Below are 15,809 nucleotides of genomic sequence, written 5' to 3' on the forward strand. Positions count from 1 at the left end.
AGGTGGTCACAGATGTGAGGAGAACTGATGGCAGACCTGCAGATGTTGCTCTGACTAATCCCCATCAAAGTGTTCAAGCTCTTTGCCATCTTGCCATTTAGGACTTTTTCATCAAAAATGCCTGTCTACAGGTTAGTTGTTATTGTCCCAATGTGTGTTAATAGTGTGCTGACATGCAAAGCTTCACCTACGGCTTGCATTCATTTGATGATTTCTTTACATGTTGTATGGTGGTTGTGTATCTTTTTATTTTGGGTTTCCGCACTTCAAAGAGCAAGCATGATTTTTTTGTGCATGTGTAAGTGTTTCCTCCAGTGCGTGCGGGGGTGCATTGGCGTGTGTTTGTGTGTGTATGTGAGTCAATGACCAGCTGCAGTGCACTGGGCTTACCTGTGGGTGTATTTGGCTGAAATCCACTTTCTTAAGTCTGTTTTCTATTCTGTGTCACATAAATAAATACCAGCATGGTACGTTCCCTTCCAAACCACTCATTGACATCCTTAGATCTCCATGTAACAGCTGTTGACATATAGTTATTTTTTTCCCTGTGTTTTATGTGTATTTTGTGTGCTGCAGGTTAAGAAGCATGCAGTTATCCCTCTCCCACACATTATTTTGTCCAAACCTGAGTGTTTTCATAGGCTATATGAACTCAGATTCAGACATACTGGCTTAAACATGCACATTCAATGAAACACACACACACACACATAGAGGCATAACTCAAAGCAAGCTCAAACGTGCCCCAAATTCACTGTAGTTTTTGTAAGTCTTTGATATAATTGATCTTAGTTTATTGTTTTTTTCTGTATTTTTTTTCTATAAGACAAATGGTATGCAACTGATTAGGTAGAAAAAGTACACACTGGAGGGGGGAGACACCCAGAGAGGAGGATATTGTCTTTTGTCCCATCACATTCTAATCTTCTGAGGCCTCATGCATTTAAACTGTGCGATTAGCAGCCATCTAACAGGCGCTTTTACCTGGCGGAATGGAGCAGAAATCTGGTGCTTGGGTTCAACTGTCATTTTGTTTGTTTTTTTCTGTTCCTCTGAAGGAAGATGCTCTCAGAGATACGAGCTTTGATCATGAGCTGAAACAAAACAGCCATAAATCGGCCCACGTACTGTACCTGTATTGTGCAGAGATCCAGACTAAGTGGCTGAATCGTTTGACTGCCTTTGATGGAATTCTCATATGACAACCATAACAACTTATTTCACAAATGTTCATTCATGAATTGTGAAATTGTATTTGAGTGGGTTTTTTTTATCGCTTTAACTGGGGACAGCATGTATTTGGTTGTATTCAAAGAATGATGAAAAACATTCATGTTGCAAGTTTATGATGCAGTTTTGAAAGTATTGCATATTTAATTTATAATGAAATCAAGAAATACAATGTAAAGAATGAAAGCATGTGTGCTTTAATTGTTTCCTTTTGTTCCTGTTTCTCTGCAGTGACATATTTGATGCCATGTTCCCTGTCACCCACATTGCAGGGGAAATAGTTATCCAACAAGGTTAGTACAAACAATTTGATTAGAAAAATTTGTGTTAAAATATGGTTTTGTATGACATGTTGAGAACATTTGTATATGTGACTTGCAAAAGTATTGTAACTCTGGAACTTTTTAATGTTTTGTCATGTTGGGATTTTGTGGGATGAATGAAAACAAATCAGTGAATAGTTGCGGACATGTTGAAAGCAGGGTTAGGTAATAAAGAAATATTCTAAACTTTCAGCATCTCATAGATTGTTATCAATGATCTGAAAATGGATAGATAATGGCACACCTGAAAACTTACCGAAACATGGCCACCCACCCAATTGACAGAATTAAGCAAGAGTATAGTGATACAGCCCAAATGGGAGAGTCTTTAAAGAAGATATTTATCGGATTTATCAAATCTGTTTTTATGAAAGTTGGATAAAGGAAAACCACTTTTGAAAGAAAGTCAGAAGACATGCACGTATTGAAGGCTACTGCAAATGTTCTGCCTTCTACTGTAGTCTCTGACTCCAGACTTAAAGCAGGTTAGGGGATCCGTACGATGTAGCAGATGAATATGAAGATGGGTTTTCTTCCACAAACATTCAGCTGGTGGAAGTAAAAGTAAGAAAATAATATGCATAGAAGTTTACCATTAAGTTTGATTCATGTAGCACCTTCCAGACAAAAATCATTGTTTCACAAACAGAAAAATTTCAACAGATTAAATTAGACATGATTTGTGGTTGTAATGTAAAAAAACTTGAAAAGTTAAAGGGATGTGAAAACCTTTGCATATTTGATGTACTTCCCTTAATTTGTTCTTTTAAATCACTAAATTCTAATAGACAATAGGATTGAAGTTTTGACTAAATTAGGATGACAACTGGTGTTGAACAATGTACAGAATCTATTTTGCTGCTAGCTCCTTGATATGATAATAGGTGACCTATTATCATAAACTTGAACCACTAAACCACTTAAATAGAAAGGAAGCAATTAAGACACCACTACTTTTACTGATTATCCACAATAGATTTATCTCAAAGTATACATCAGTTGCACTGCCACCATTGGCCATGTTTATTTTATCCTACCACTCCCTTTTCCCCTCATTGCCCTATTCACACATTCCTCTCAAACATGCATCACTTCGTCCCTTTCCTCTGTTTTACAGAGAAACCTCCACAGTAGTCATCCCTAGACTTGGAAGAAAAACAGACCAGGAGAACCAGACTGCATGTTTTCCTGTATTTCCCTCTCTGAAGCTCCTATCAAACACAGACATTTAATCATATATTTTTAAAACTCCAAAAAACACACATTCTTGAAAAGCCTCCACTTTAGATAATGTCATGTTAACACCTGCACAAAATCACCTAGTGTTACAGCTGTAGAGCACTCAAGAAAAAAAAAAAGAACACCGGGAAAAAAAAAATGTAATTCATAAACAGACACTAAGTGAAGGATAACTGCTGGTGCCTCCCACCTAGTCTTAAAACAGCTTTGGGGAGTATATCAGCCCTAATTTGGTGATAATAAGTCTAGCTTACTATGCAGGGCCCCCCGACCCAGACAACCCATTGTTATATACACCAAGAGTGTAATGTACAGAGTGCTGATGTCATAGCTAGTGTTTGGACTACTGTAGAGCTTCAACAAAACCTACCTTACTACTAGCTACTTATGCACTATATAAACCCTACCCAGGATTAAAAAATAAAGCTATGTATTGCACTTTTTTAAAAATTTTTACTAGATTGGGATGCTAGCAAAATTGTTAAATGCAGCATGTTTATAGAGGACAGAAATTAATCAAAATTTCAGTAGTATTATGACTTCTGTATCAATATGTCAATTAATACGCACACTAATGAGGCTGCATATAGTGAGCTATAAGTTGCTTGTGTCATTGGAACGTGCATGTTTTTCAATATCAATAAACGCAATACGATTGAAACATACTACTGCTGCTACTTAACCAATTATTCTCTTAATATTATTCTGCTAAACCACTAATATTGGTACTCTGGGTATAACAACACCTTGGGGATCAAAGATATAACCCATGTTGTCCTTTGGTTCAATATCAGTATATATGAAAATTTATCTATTGAAACAAGGCCACATGATGTATCTCAGCTTGTGTGAGGACGTATATCTGTGTGTGTTTGTGAGCGCAAGTTCTGGTTAAATATTTGCCTGCACTCTCAAGTGAAAGACACAAAACAAAGACCTGGCCACCAAAGTGATAAAAGACAGGAAGAGTACAAGAAAAGACAGACACAGTTAGAGGAAATTGAAAGAGGGATAGATGAGATGAAAGAGAGAGAAAGAAGAAAAATTATGGCAGGGCCAGGTTGCAGCAGGTTTGTCAGAATATGTGTGTGCGCATGGCTCTTTAGGGTCTTTTCAGGGGTAGGCTTTCAGACAGACAACGAACATTTCGTGTGACAAATAGGGCACTATGATTAATGAGTCCTCCAATCCTCTCTGAATTAATTAGCCATGTGAACTTCTGTGAACTTTACTCACATGGTCCTCTCCACACTTTAAGTCTTCAGGTAAACTTAGATCAAAAATACACTCAAAGTTGCACCTTTACTTGTGCCAAAAGGCTGCAGTTATGTATATACGTCTCATTTACTCACTTTGCCTACTTTTTCTTCTAAATTTAGTTATGTTTTACTGTTTTTGTTATCCAGAGATGCTTTTAGAATATATCAATCACATACCCCATTCATGTCTTTGAGAGTTTACCTTAAAAGCACAGCTTTTTTATGACAGTGAGGCAATTAGACCACATTTTATGGATTGAATGTTGCTTTTAAAGTATAAATATAGTTTTCAGTAATATAAAGACCATAATGAATGAAGCAACCACCTGTAGTTAAGCACTGTTCTCTTCCAACCCACTGAGGTGTTAAAGCTTTGCATGTTCAGACACTTATGTTTCAAAGTTTCCGCTATTAAACCAAAGTAATGAATACTGTCATTGCTGCAACTTTCTGCTGGCAAGAGCACATTTGCACAAAGTTATTGCCATGGCCTATGAAATACGTATTCTCAATATGGCAGTAGCACTTTTAGCACTACCCAGAAGCTCGAAGCCATTTTATTTATAAGGACCTAAAGTACTGGAACTGTTCTTTAATTTGTTTTATTTCTTTTTGGAAAATAAACAAATCAGACAGACCTTCAATTTTGCATTGTTATTATTTTAAGAGTGAAGTTATTCGTGTCTTTTGGTATGTTTAAACCATTTTAGTTTAAAATTATAGCTCAATTTGGTAGTAAGATTGAGTATTACTGAAACAAGTCTGCATTTGAATCCAGTCCAGACCTACTCCTATCTAATATATAATTCAGGATTTATTTGTCAAGAACCTTTTATAGGAAATAATGAAGTAAGCTAGATTGCATGCCTGTTAGTTATTTTCTTTATTGTTATTAACTAATGATTCCTCCTCTCTCCTTTTCAGGCGATGAAGGAGACAACTTCTATGTGATTGACCAAGGTGAAGTGGATGTAAGTGTCTGGCACACACAAACACACAACCCCAAGCAAAAAGCTGCTGTCTTCTGTCCGAACAGCATGAACATGTGGCTGAATGGTGATAAAATATCTACATAAACATGTCTGATAATGTCTAAATGTCTTTGAAATGTTGAGGTTAATAAAACAACCTAACAAATGTTGTCTTTAATGTCTTAATTTAGGCTAAATTTTGGTAGGCTGTTTGCCCCACTGTTAAATTTAACATATTTTTTACACACTAATTAGACACACTAGTTAGATTTTTTTTTATCTATTTCCAAAACTCTAATATTTTTTTGTTTAATAGCTTTTATGCCGTGAATGCATGTAAGAGACTAGTCACTTTTAGATAGGTTTATAGTAATATTTAAATTCTTAAAACAAGTGTAGCTCTAATATTAGCGATTAGTGCAGCTACCATTGCAAAAACAGCAGTCATGTGTATTTGTAGAGAATGCAGATCTTTACATTGTGTCAAAAATTTCCAACATGTGACATGTCCAGTGACAAACAGAGCTTAAAAATTCAAAATGTTGCATCGGACCTTTTGCTGTGATACATTCACCCTTCCTGTTATCTGTTGAAAGGCATGCTCTCTTTCAACCATTGTTGAAAATACAGTTTTTTCTAAATACCTTTTGTATTTCTGTGTGTCCTCTCACTTTGTCAATTCTTCTGATATTAAAAGAAAAGTAGACAAAAAATATATTTGAAGGTATTCTAGTTGGAACTTTACCAGTGTGAATTTCCATTCCACTGTTTTTAGATAGTTCGTAAAACCTGACCTGATTTAAGAAATCTTACTTCTCCAGTCATGTCAAGACAAAATTGCACCCCTACAGATGGGCTGGTTTGTTGAGCTGCCCTCATGTTTTGTCCTCTTCAAAGTCTGGTTCTGGTCTGATGACAATCTGAACATGGCGCTTCAGAGGTGAGCGCCCCGTGACGGTTCCCAAATTGAGAAGATCTATTGTCTTTGCGAGCCTGACACCAACCGATAGACTTAAGTGGAGAGATAAAACAGGAGCTGATGGAAAGTTAAACAGGAAGTGACCTTATCAGCTTACAGCAGTGACCAAAAAAAAAAAAAAGCTGGATAAGAGAAGAGAGGCAGGTTGGTGAGTTTTTTTTTAAGGTTTCCAACATCAGGAATCCATCCTAAATTGAAAGTAGGAAGCAAAGCCCTGAGATGGTGCCTTGTTACAACCACCACAATTTAAATAGCTTCTAATCTTCCTATTTTGACTGGCATTGTTTCAGATTGTCTTATTGATGTGATTAGATAAGTACCGTAATCTAAACTATAGTGAGATTCATGTGAAAGAGAAGTAAGCCACAATTGTGCACAAAACATCATTCAGTTTTTTGTTTAAGCGTAGTGTATTTAGATAGAAGATAAGGACTTAAGTAGAAATTTGATTATTACTCTTGTAAGATATCGTGCTCAACAGGAACTGTTTCAACGCTGTCTCTGGTTTCTGTCAGGCAGACAAGGACATGATGAAGCCATATTAAACCCATTGAAACATTGTTATGTGCAAAAGTCTTAGTGCACTTTAAAAGTAGCCTGGAGAAAGGGGCTTTTTAAAAAAATGTTTTGAATACATTTAACCATGAAATTCCTAATGAGATTAAAAACTTCATTGTCAAGTGAGTCCCGACCAAGAGGCAGCAAGGGTTACACAATAATTACAACTAGTAACACAATTAAAATGCCTTACAAATGATCATTAAAAACAGTCACAATTTAAGAAAGTCATCTCTAGTGCTCTCAGTCTGGACTTAAAAGTGCTCAGTGAATCATGTTCACTAAATTTCCAGTCTGTTTGCAACATGTTCCATGTGGCTGGAGCTGATTTGTCCACCCAGAGAACATGTCTCACTGCTTCTCAGTCCAGTGGTGTTGTGCTATTCACCAGTCGGAGACTTTGCCTTGCACCTGATGATATAAGGTTAGGAAACAGCTGCTTGGCCTTGGAAGCCACTACATGAAGCACTCTACAGACTGATCCTGAGCTAATCCAAAGCCATGTTTGAAACGATATAACCACTGATCTCATTGGAGATGTTTTTAACTCTTGTGTTCCCAGTTGCTTCAACTTTGCTATAATAACACCAACAGTTGAATTTGGAATATTTAGCTGTAAGAAAATTTTCTACTGCGGTTTCACAGTGCACTGTAGGAAACTAAAATTCACTGACCTATACTTTCACAAATGATTGTACAAGCAGTTTGCATACTAATCAGCTGGATTCTACACATCTTGTCATTGTGGAAGTGATTGGAACCCCTTGATCATTTGGCTGTGTGAGCCTTTACATTTAACATTATAATCTATAAAGAAATTTAAGCATGATTTAAAACATTAAAAATGTTCACCACAAATGTGAATTATATAGTCAAAATTTCTCCATGCTGTGCTTTTAGACTTCTTTCCATAGTTTTGATTTCCATCTTTTGCATTTTATTTTAACATATCCCGAGCTTAAATTATCATATTTCCACTTGCTCCTAAAGTTTTCCATGAAGTTTTGACTCAACAGCTGCAGCATCCCGCAGCTGCAGCTTTACTCTGCTCTGCCTTGATTGCTCCTCCTTCGATGTGTTAAACCAGATGTGTCCTGCTCACCACTGAATCTGCTCCCACAGACTCTTTTCTGCCTGCACCCAAGCTGTGGGAAGACTATCCTCAAGCTCACCTCCCTCCATTGCCAAACCTCGCCCTCTTCTACATCAATTTCACCTCATCTCCCTCTCTTCCATCCCATACAGACAGCGGCTGCCTCCCAGCCACAACCCTGGCACTAAACTACATCAAGAACAGTGCAGATGTTACGAGAGTGTGAAGATGTCTCTCATTAGACAGGGGTGTAAATTAGCCAGCGACTCATAAACTGCCTGAAAGTTGCTACTAATGTAATCCCCCTTATGTTTGCACACAAATTTATTTACTTTTAGCCACTGTCTTTTGTCCAAGAGAAACCAGCACATGAGAAATTTGTAAATTTGCAGGCTTGATACTTTCAACCTAAACTAGGTTTTTTTTTTTTGCAAATGAAGTAACTCTTAAGCATTTTGATTTTGTTTCTTATCTTCAACCAGCCACACAACTCTCTGCTCATATTTAGTCTGTAAAAATGGTAAAACATGCGTTATTTCAGCCTTTCTTTATAGAGCTGCACTTACTGTTACCAAAACCTCAAATTTACTCGACTACTCCAGGGATCTGAATAAAGGTTTGCTAGTACAACAGTTAAGTCAAAATAATTACCACCTGGGAACAGGATTGGAAACTGTCGTAAAAACACCACCGCCATTCTGCTCTGCTGTAACGCTTTTGCAATGGATAATTGTTCTTCGAACCTTGACGTAACCACAGTCAGTACTCTGCATCTCTTTGAACAGAATCCAGCATATGGTGACGGATGGGCCCCTTGTGGTTCCCCTTAGAGTCTGAATAATGTCTTCTAACTATTTTCGCAATTCACAGCAAAGAGCAAAGGAATAAACCCTCCTTCTGTTTCCCTCCCTCCTGTCTCCCTGTGTTATTAAGTCAACAAGATAGTGGATAGCGTGTTGACAGTTGAAACTGTAACGGCCCCAGAGACGGCCTCACTGAGGTTGTATTGTCTGTAGAGCTCTACCAGCTGGCCTAAATAGAGCTCTACATGTAAGCAAGGGAGTGTGTATGAGTTTGACTTGAGGATAGAACTGTTTTATACATCTGTCTAACTCAGTCTCTTTCAGATGACTGGAGAGAAAAGTGAAGAAATAGATGGGATGGATTCCCTTAGAGGATCTCATTTGAAGGCTTAGATTAGAATAAAAAAAGTCAATAGGTTTGTGAGAGCTGCAAAAGTTAGAGTGCAACCGGTTTTCATTTGTCAGTACTCTTTGAAGCAGACAATCACATGGCCTGTCCATCTTTCCTTTCTCTTTTTATCTCTGCAGGTTTATGTGAATTGTGAGCTGGTGACCAATATCGGAGAGGGAGGAAGCTTTGGCGAGCTGGCCCTGATCTATGGGACTCCACGAGCTGCCACCGTCAAGGCCAAAACGGATCTTAAACTGTGGGGCATTGACCGGGACAGCTATCGTCGCATCCTCATGGTAAGTAACCCAACAACCTGAAGTCCAATCTGCATCCTCTCTGGTAACATACTGAGTGCTGAGCAGTTTGGATGAAGCCAATGTTGCTGTTATAATTACTTTGAATTGGCCAAATCTCTAGAATTAAAAAACAGTAGCGTTATACACCTAGCACATTTTAGCACAATAAAATACAGTAAATTACATTTTTTCTAACTAATTGAATATCAAACTCTCATTAAATTGCAAATAGAATCCCCTGCAAATGTATTGTGAACTATTAAACTATTTCAGATTTTGTCACATTAGAACTTCAATGAACTTTTAATGAATTTATGCAACAGATCAACACATGTTGTGTGTTTCTGTTAAGTGGACAGAAAACGACACAATTTCAGGAAAATTCAAAAATGTTGCGTACATTTGTCTCTTTACTTTCATGCTCCTAAATAAAATCTTTGCAGCCAGCATGGATGTGTATATTAATCTCAGTATAAAGACACATCACTGGAACACATCATTCCTGTGGTTACACATGGCAGTATCATGCTGTGCAAAGGTTTTACTTTAACAGGGACGTAGTGGGTGAGAAGATGGATGGAGCTAAATACAGGACAATCCTGGAAGAAAACTTGTTAGATTTTGCAAAAGGATTGAGATTAGTGAAATTTAATATTTTTACTTTTTTATTAAATCATTCTTGTATGCATTCTGCCTATAATGTGTTACTTTCCAGCATGAAATTGCAATACGTTTTTCTAAGTTTCTAGTTATAATGTGACAAAATGTGGAAAAGTTTAAGGGATACGTAACACTTCCACATATTAAAAACAAAATTGACTGAAAAACTTACTTTGAACTTTTATCATTTGTAGTTTAAAATTGACCAAAATTTGACATTTTAATGAAGATAAAAGTCTCATTAAACCATAAAAATGCAGAGCAGCATCAGTCATACTGTAATTTAATACTGAAGTACTGTAAGTATGATATATGTGCATACATTTAAGATCTTCTGCAGTAGGTCGTCAACACTAATCTTTCATGCTCATTTGCTTCCAATATTTCTTCCTACTTAGCCACTTAAAACTCCTTAAACACTTGCAGCACCTGCTTTCATTTACATGTGCACCCCGACACATGCATGCACACACAGGAGTCCATCCTCCCATTTTAATATATCCCTAGATCTCCTTTCTTCTTTCTTAGTCATGAAGAAAGGGGAAAAAAGTAAAAGCAGTGGGTGTGTGGGGGCTGAGGAGGAGAGAAAGGGTCAGTCCTAATGCCTGTACATGCACTTCCCACTGCAGGAGCTTATCTAGTAGGAATGTCTAAATGTTTAAAGTGGAAACATTAGGTACTCTGCAGTGACTGTCAGACTCACAGACATATTTTTGTTCTGTAAGAATGAGTAATTATTGCACGTCTGAGTATGTCTCTGTGAGACCTCCTTGTCCAGCTAAACATTACTTCAGACGTTCCCAACACTTTATTTCAAATAAATTAGTCAGACACCAATTAACCTTCCTAATTCCTGTGTGTATCTAAACTTTGCCATTGGCAGCAGGGAAAATTCTGTTTTATGTCAAACAGAGCTCATGGATATGGAAGAAGGTTTTTTTTTTTTCTTTGAGAAGTGGAATTTAAGCTCATTGTAAAGTTGGCAGCAATCTGCCTAGCACTCATGTCACCTCTTAAGCGCATAGTTAAAGTGACGGCTCAATCTGCCCGGGTAACCTTTCTTTGAGAGGATTCTCGCTCTCTGCTGCTCTCATTCCTTCGTTCTTTCCAGCAGCAGCAGCAGCAGCTAGAAGAAGGGGGGTGGCGGGACTGAAAACAGAATTCAATTACACAAACCTGTAGTTAATTATTGCTGTCAGTGATTTGTAAAGCTTTTTTTTTTTTTTTTTTTTTTTTTTTTTTTACAAAGTGTGGTATTCTGGCAGCTTCTTTGGCCAACACAATGAACATTCTTTCTTTGTGTAAGAATATGTGTGTTTCCCAGTGAAAAAAATTATGCTGAATTTCTGGGTCTGCAGCTACTTAGCACTGAGGTTTAAATATGCATTGGCACTGCTGTTTGTTTGACTTTTTCGCATCTGCTCCCCTATCCTCTTTGTCTTCATAATCTACAAATTATAAGATAAAGTAATATTTAACCACTTTACCACTTAACTTGTTACTGATCCATTTGATTTCAAGACAAACTCATTTGTAGAATTGCACAGACTTGTGCTGACATTTCTTTGGAGTTATTTAGCTAGACAAGCCAGTGGACTGATGGGTAGCATCCAGCCTCCTAAACACCCTGAATATGATTAGGAAAGAAATGAAAATGGATCGATGTATGTTTCTGAGTAAAACTAGATTAGGAATCACAACTAGGACAAAAACACAATCTGTTCATTAAGACACAGCAAGAACACAATCAGAACACAAGGGCCCCTAATGGTATAAGGATATACATTACTTTAATCCAATCCCTCTAATCCCTATTTTATCAGTAAAAAAAACTACTTACATACATTTGTCGCAGTATTCTTTCATTAGCATTCTCATTCTCACTCTTGGAGTTCAAAAACATGCAAATTTATGTGGTTTACATTAAAAAACACAGCATTGTCTTTGCACACATCTGGTTGTGAAGCAAAGTAAATTTTATCTCTAGCTAAGCAAAGCATCCACCGTTTTTTAAGAGATGTTGAAATATTCTGTAACATGACTGCCAAAATCTAGAGATGCCATGTATATTACACATACAGTATGTGCCACTGCTGTAAAATTTCAGTAAATGCTACACAAATATCAGAGCATTGACAAGATAAATTGACTGAAGTTACATTGTGTTCTTTTCACACTAGAGCTACATTCACCAGCATTGATTGATAGGGAACTTGGGGTTAAGCGTCTGGCCAATAGAGCTTCAACAGATGGTGGAGGAAACTGGACTTTCCGATTGCGAGACATCTGCTTTTCCCTCTCAGATAGAGCCTTCCCATTAATGTTCTTCTCCTGTTGTACTATGCAGGCATTTGTGTCTGCACTAATGAAGATTTACTCAACTCAGCATCCCAGATGCTTGAAGTGACTAGTGTAGCTATGGAGTTGGATCTAATTTCTGATTGATTTAGCCAATAATTATTTGATCACTTACAACCAGTCATGGGCTATGGGCAAAGATTTTAACTTTCAGTCCAAAATGGTTAGGCAATTGTTATATTTAGATTAGGAAGAAAATGACACGTGACGTCAAAAGTCATTTGACTTGCTCTGTCCTTACACAGCAGTGTGTTTTCATTTTACACCCTGCACTGTGACACACACCCATTATGTTACATGCTATGTATGCTTCTGGATGAAGATAAGCGACTGTCAATAATGAAGGGAGAGGCACATTTCTAAATTAATGCTTAAAACCATATGACTTCTTTCAAACCTTCCTGAAACATGGAAAACTGAGAATCCTCAGAAATATTTGGTTTGGGAGAGCAAAATATAAACATTTTATAAAAATAGAGTGGTAGTTTTTTTTTTATATATTGGCAATCTGGGCAGTTGCCCAGGGCAACATCAGAAAGGGGAGCTATCCAAGAACTAGAAAATAAGATATATCTTATCCATCAATTGTTCCCTGAACAAATTTGCTACTATAAATTCACGAGTAGGGTAGTACATTTCCCTTAGTTGCCAATTTCTGCTACAAAATGATAATTGATTGTATTTTAATTGGAGAGCGGCAGGAGCTTGCAAAGTTATACATTATAGTTAATAATGATTAATCACAGCAGCAGAATCTAATTAACCAAAATTTTTTAATTGATTGACGACACTACAGAAAAGTGAAATAAACACTATCATTAACATAAAGTGGGCTCCTAAAATATGTTCTGTAGATATGGCTTATTCCCCTTAGTGAAATAATTGGTGCCTGGAGGTCAGAAATGTTTCAAATATGTTTTGTGCATAACAACACACATCCTTGATTATGTAATAAGCGAAAAATTGTACACAAAAGTAGTACACAGAACTAGCCTCTATAAATGATTTTATGTTTTACGTGATTACAGGGTTTTGTTTAAAATGAAGAAAGCTTGTGCTAACAAACTGATCTGTTTTCTATTATTATGGTATTCCCTGAGGAGGGAAACACTGTCTGGGAATTCTACAGCAAACAGATGAGTACCCTGAATCAAACAACATAAGCAAGCTGAAGTAAATAAACATCAAATCACAGCTACTACAAAGTTCATTACAGATGAGACATCTGTAATGGAGTGCATGTTTTCAGTATGCTTCAAAATGAAATGCTGAAATGTTGAAAGTATTAACTGATACAAATGTAATGTACTGGTCAAAGAGAGTACAAGTACTATAAGACTATACTACTGTCAGTTCAAATATTATTCATTTACAGGCATGAATAACATTGTTATTTGATGTTGGTCTATGGTTGTCTATATTCAAGAAAGATATCTCTAAAGTCTGACTGTTTTATTCTATAATTCTTTTAAATTTATCCTAAACTAAGACATTTAAAATCAGACCTTTTTAACCCTTTTAATTAATCTTGTTGTCAGAAAAAAAACATCTTTGAACTGCTGAATTATCTGACCTAATGGCAGAATCCATAACAAAAACAAGACAGATCCCACAACCAAACCCTGAGGAACTCCTCATCGCAGCTCTGTAGATTTGTAAATGATGGTATAGCTGTGTAAGATTAAAGGTGACTGTTACTTTTAAATAAAAATTAAAAAATATATATTTCAGAGGTAGTAATTTAGAAAATGATTGTATTGTTTGTACAAAGACTGGAGGGTAAGGGAAAGCTATAGATTTTTAAGGTTTAAAGTTGAAATGAAAACCATAGTCTATTCCTGGAAGAGTAAAGAGTAAATCACATTATTAAATTTATCATAAATAATTTTAACCAATGGGCATGTTGACGACACAGTATATGTGTAACATTTCATTTGATATTGTAAAGCAAAGCCAAGGCGCCCCTTCAAACTCCACCACACCCACACATCCCACCACTTTCCTTATTCAAGAGTTGAGCAAACAATGTAATACCAGTCCTTGTAGTAAACACACTCTCCCCATTGTGTTGCCATCAGTCATACAATACCAGTGTTGTTGTGTCATCTTGGTATTTAAACAGACACAGTTACATCCAAAGCTATTATCAAACTGACAGACCACTGTCAACAAACAGAACACAAGACGAAAGGAAACAAGGGGAAATTATAGCAAGAAAAAGGAGCGATGAAGGGTGAGGGAGCGGTTATGTGTCACATTGGACGGAGATGAAGGCGATAGCGATGGGGCTTAAGATACAGTTGGTTTAGTCTGGCTGCGCTCCACACCTCAAGCCTTTGATGATTCCACCTCAAAGACGGCAAACAGACAAAAATGCTGGTTCATCTTTAACCACATAAATGGTGAAGACACTAGGTCAAAGAGAAGTAGGACATTTTTACACATGGTCGTGTGCTGAAGGCCTCCCAGGTAGACAGGATGGATTAGGGTAGATGCCAATAAAGATGGCTGCTAGAAAGTATGACATTCAGTAGCGTCATATTTTTATTTGGTAACTTTTGGAAATGCAAATCCTTCACTTTACTTGGGCCCACCCTGCTGTTCCTGCAGCACTCGCATAAATCAGACGTGCTGTATGCATTTTATGTTTGCATGGCAATCATTTTGAATCTTTAAGCTTCGCAGAAAGGCTGTAAAAGTTGGAGCGCAGTGTGCATGTGAAAGTTTAACAGTAGAGCCTCAAAATTTTGTCTCTGCTCAGATAGCACTGAAACATAAGTGGCCGAACTAAAAACAGACTTGCCTGCACGCACTCAAATCATTTATCCAGGAGGGAGGCAGAGCAGCCTAGAATTCCTTTAATCAAGTTGTTTACGATCCTCAGTTTGACGTTGACTCACTTGGGAAGATTTTCTCCCCTTTTAAGACAAAATGTGAAATTATATGAAATTAGAGGCAGCAGTGGGACTCAAGCACTTGTGCTGAAGACACCCCAAGCCTCAATACATATATCACTACCACATGCAAACGGCAGAAACGGGTCGGACAAGATTGCCCGTCCTCACTGTTTTTTTCCTTTTTTTCTTTTTTGCCTTCTTTATTCTACCGCTCTCCCTCAGTGGCTCTGTGCAGTGAAGAAGAAACACAATTAGGGAAGGGGTCCTCTGGGTCTGGACTTGCCAGGAAGCACCTGATTTTCATGGCAAAACCAGGGAGGGAAAGTCCCCTGCCTGGTGGGTGGGGCAGGCCACACAGACAGACACACACGCAATAAACTTTACTCCATAGCTCATACAAACCTCCCTAAGCATGACCCCGTGAACTGTGACACGTTAATCTTTAAAAACGTTGTATTGTAGTTTACTTTTATGGGCACTGGACTTTTCTTGCTGTATGATTGATAGCCAGTGCAAAAGTGTTGGTGCAAGATACAGAAAAGTAATAACCATTCAAATATTTTTAGATATTAAAATCTTAATTCATGTTTTGCTGACACTTACTTTTGCTAATCCTTCAGTGATGAAAGTGGGAGAAAAATACAAGCCGTTGCAAAATGAATCAGAATGTGCTTTTTGAATCCGAGCCACTCCAAGAATGACTTCAGTATTTAGCAGCTCAATGAAACTGCTGTGCTACCAGTTGATTTAGG

At 37.3% G+C, this 15,809-nt stretch overlaps 1 protein-coding gene across 3 annotated transcripts in view; it reads left to right on the plus strand.

Annotated features, from left to right (window-relative positions):
- The window catches only part of prkar1b (protein kinase, cAMP-dependent, regulatory, type I, beta), a 67,452-nt gene that overhangs the window by 37,053 nt on the left and 14,590 nt on the right, over positions 1-15,809 (plus strand). For all 3 annotated transcript variants that reach the window (XM_028042409.1, XM_028042410.1, XM_028042411.1), the window contains 3 exons: positions 1,462-1,523; positions 4,976-5,022; positions 8,984-9,142. In XM_028042409.1, the coding sequence (XP_027898210.1) occupies positions 1,462-1,523; positions 4,976-5,022; positions 8,984-9,142 (268 nt within the window). The remainder of the gene's footprint in view (positions 1-1,461; positions 1,524-4,975; positions 5,023-8,983; positions 9,143-15,809) is intronic.

This window comes from Xiphophorus couchianus, chromosome 16 (genome assembly GCF_001444195.1).
Source record: "Xiphophorus couchianus chromosome 16, X_couchianus-1.0, whole genome shotgun sequence".
In the NCBI taxonomy this organism is placed as follows: domain Eukaryota; kingdom Metazoa; phylum Chordata; class Actinopteri; order Cyprinodontiformes; family Poeciliidae; genus Xiphophorus; species Xiphophorus couchianus.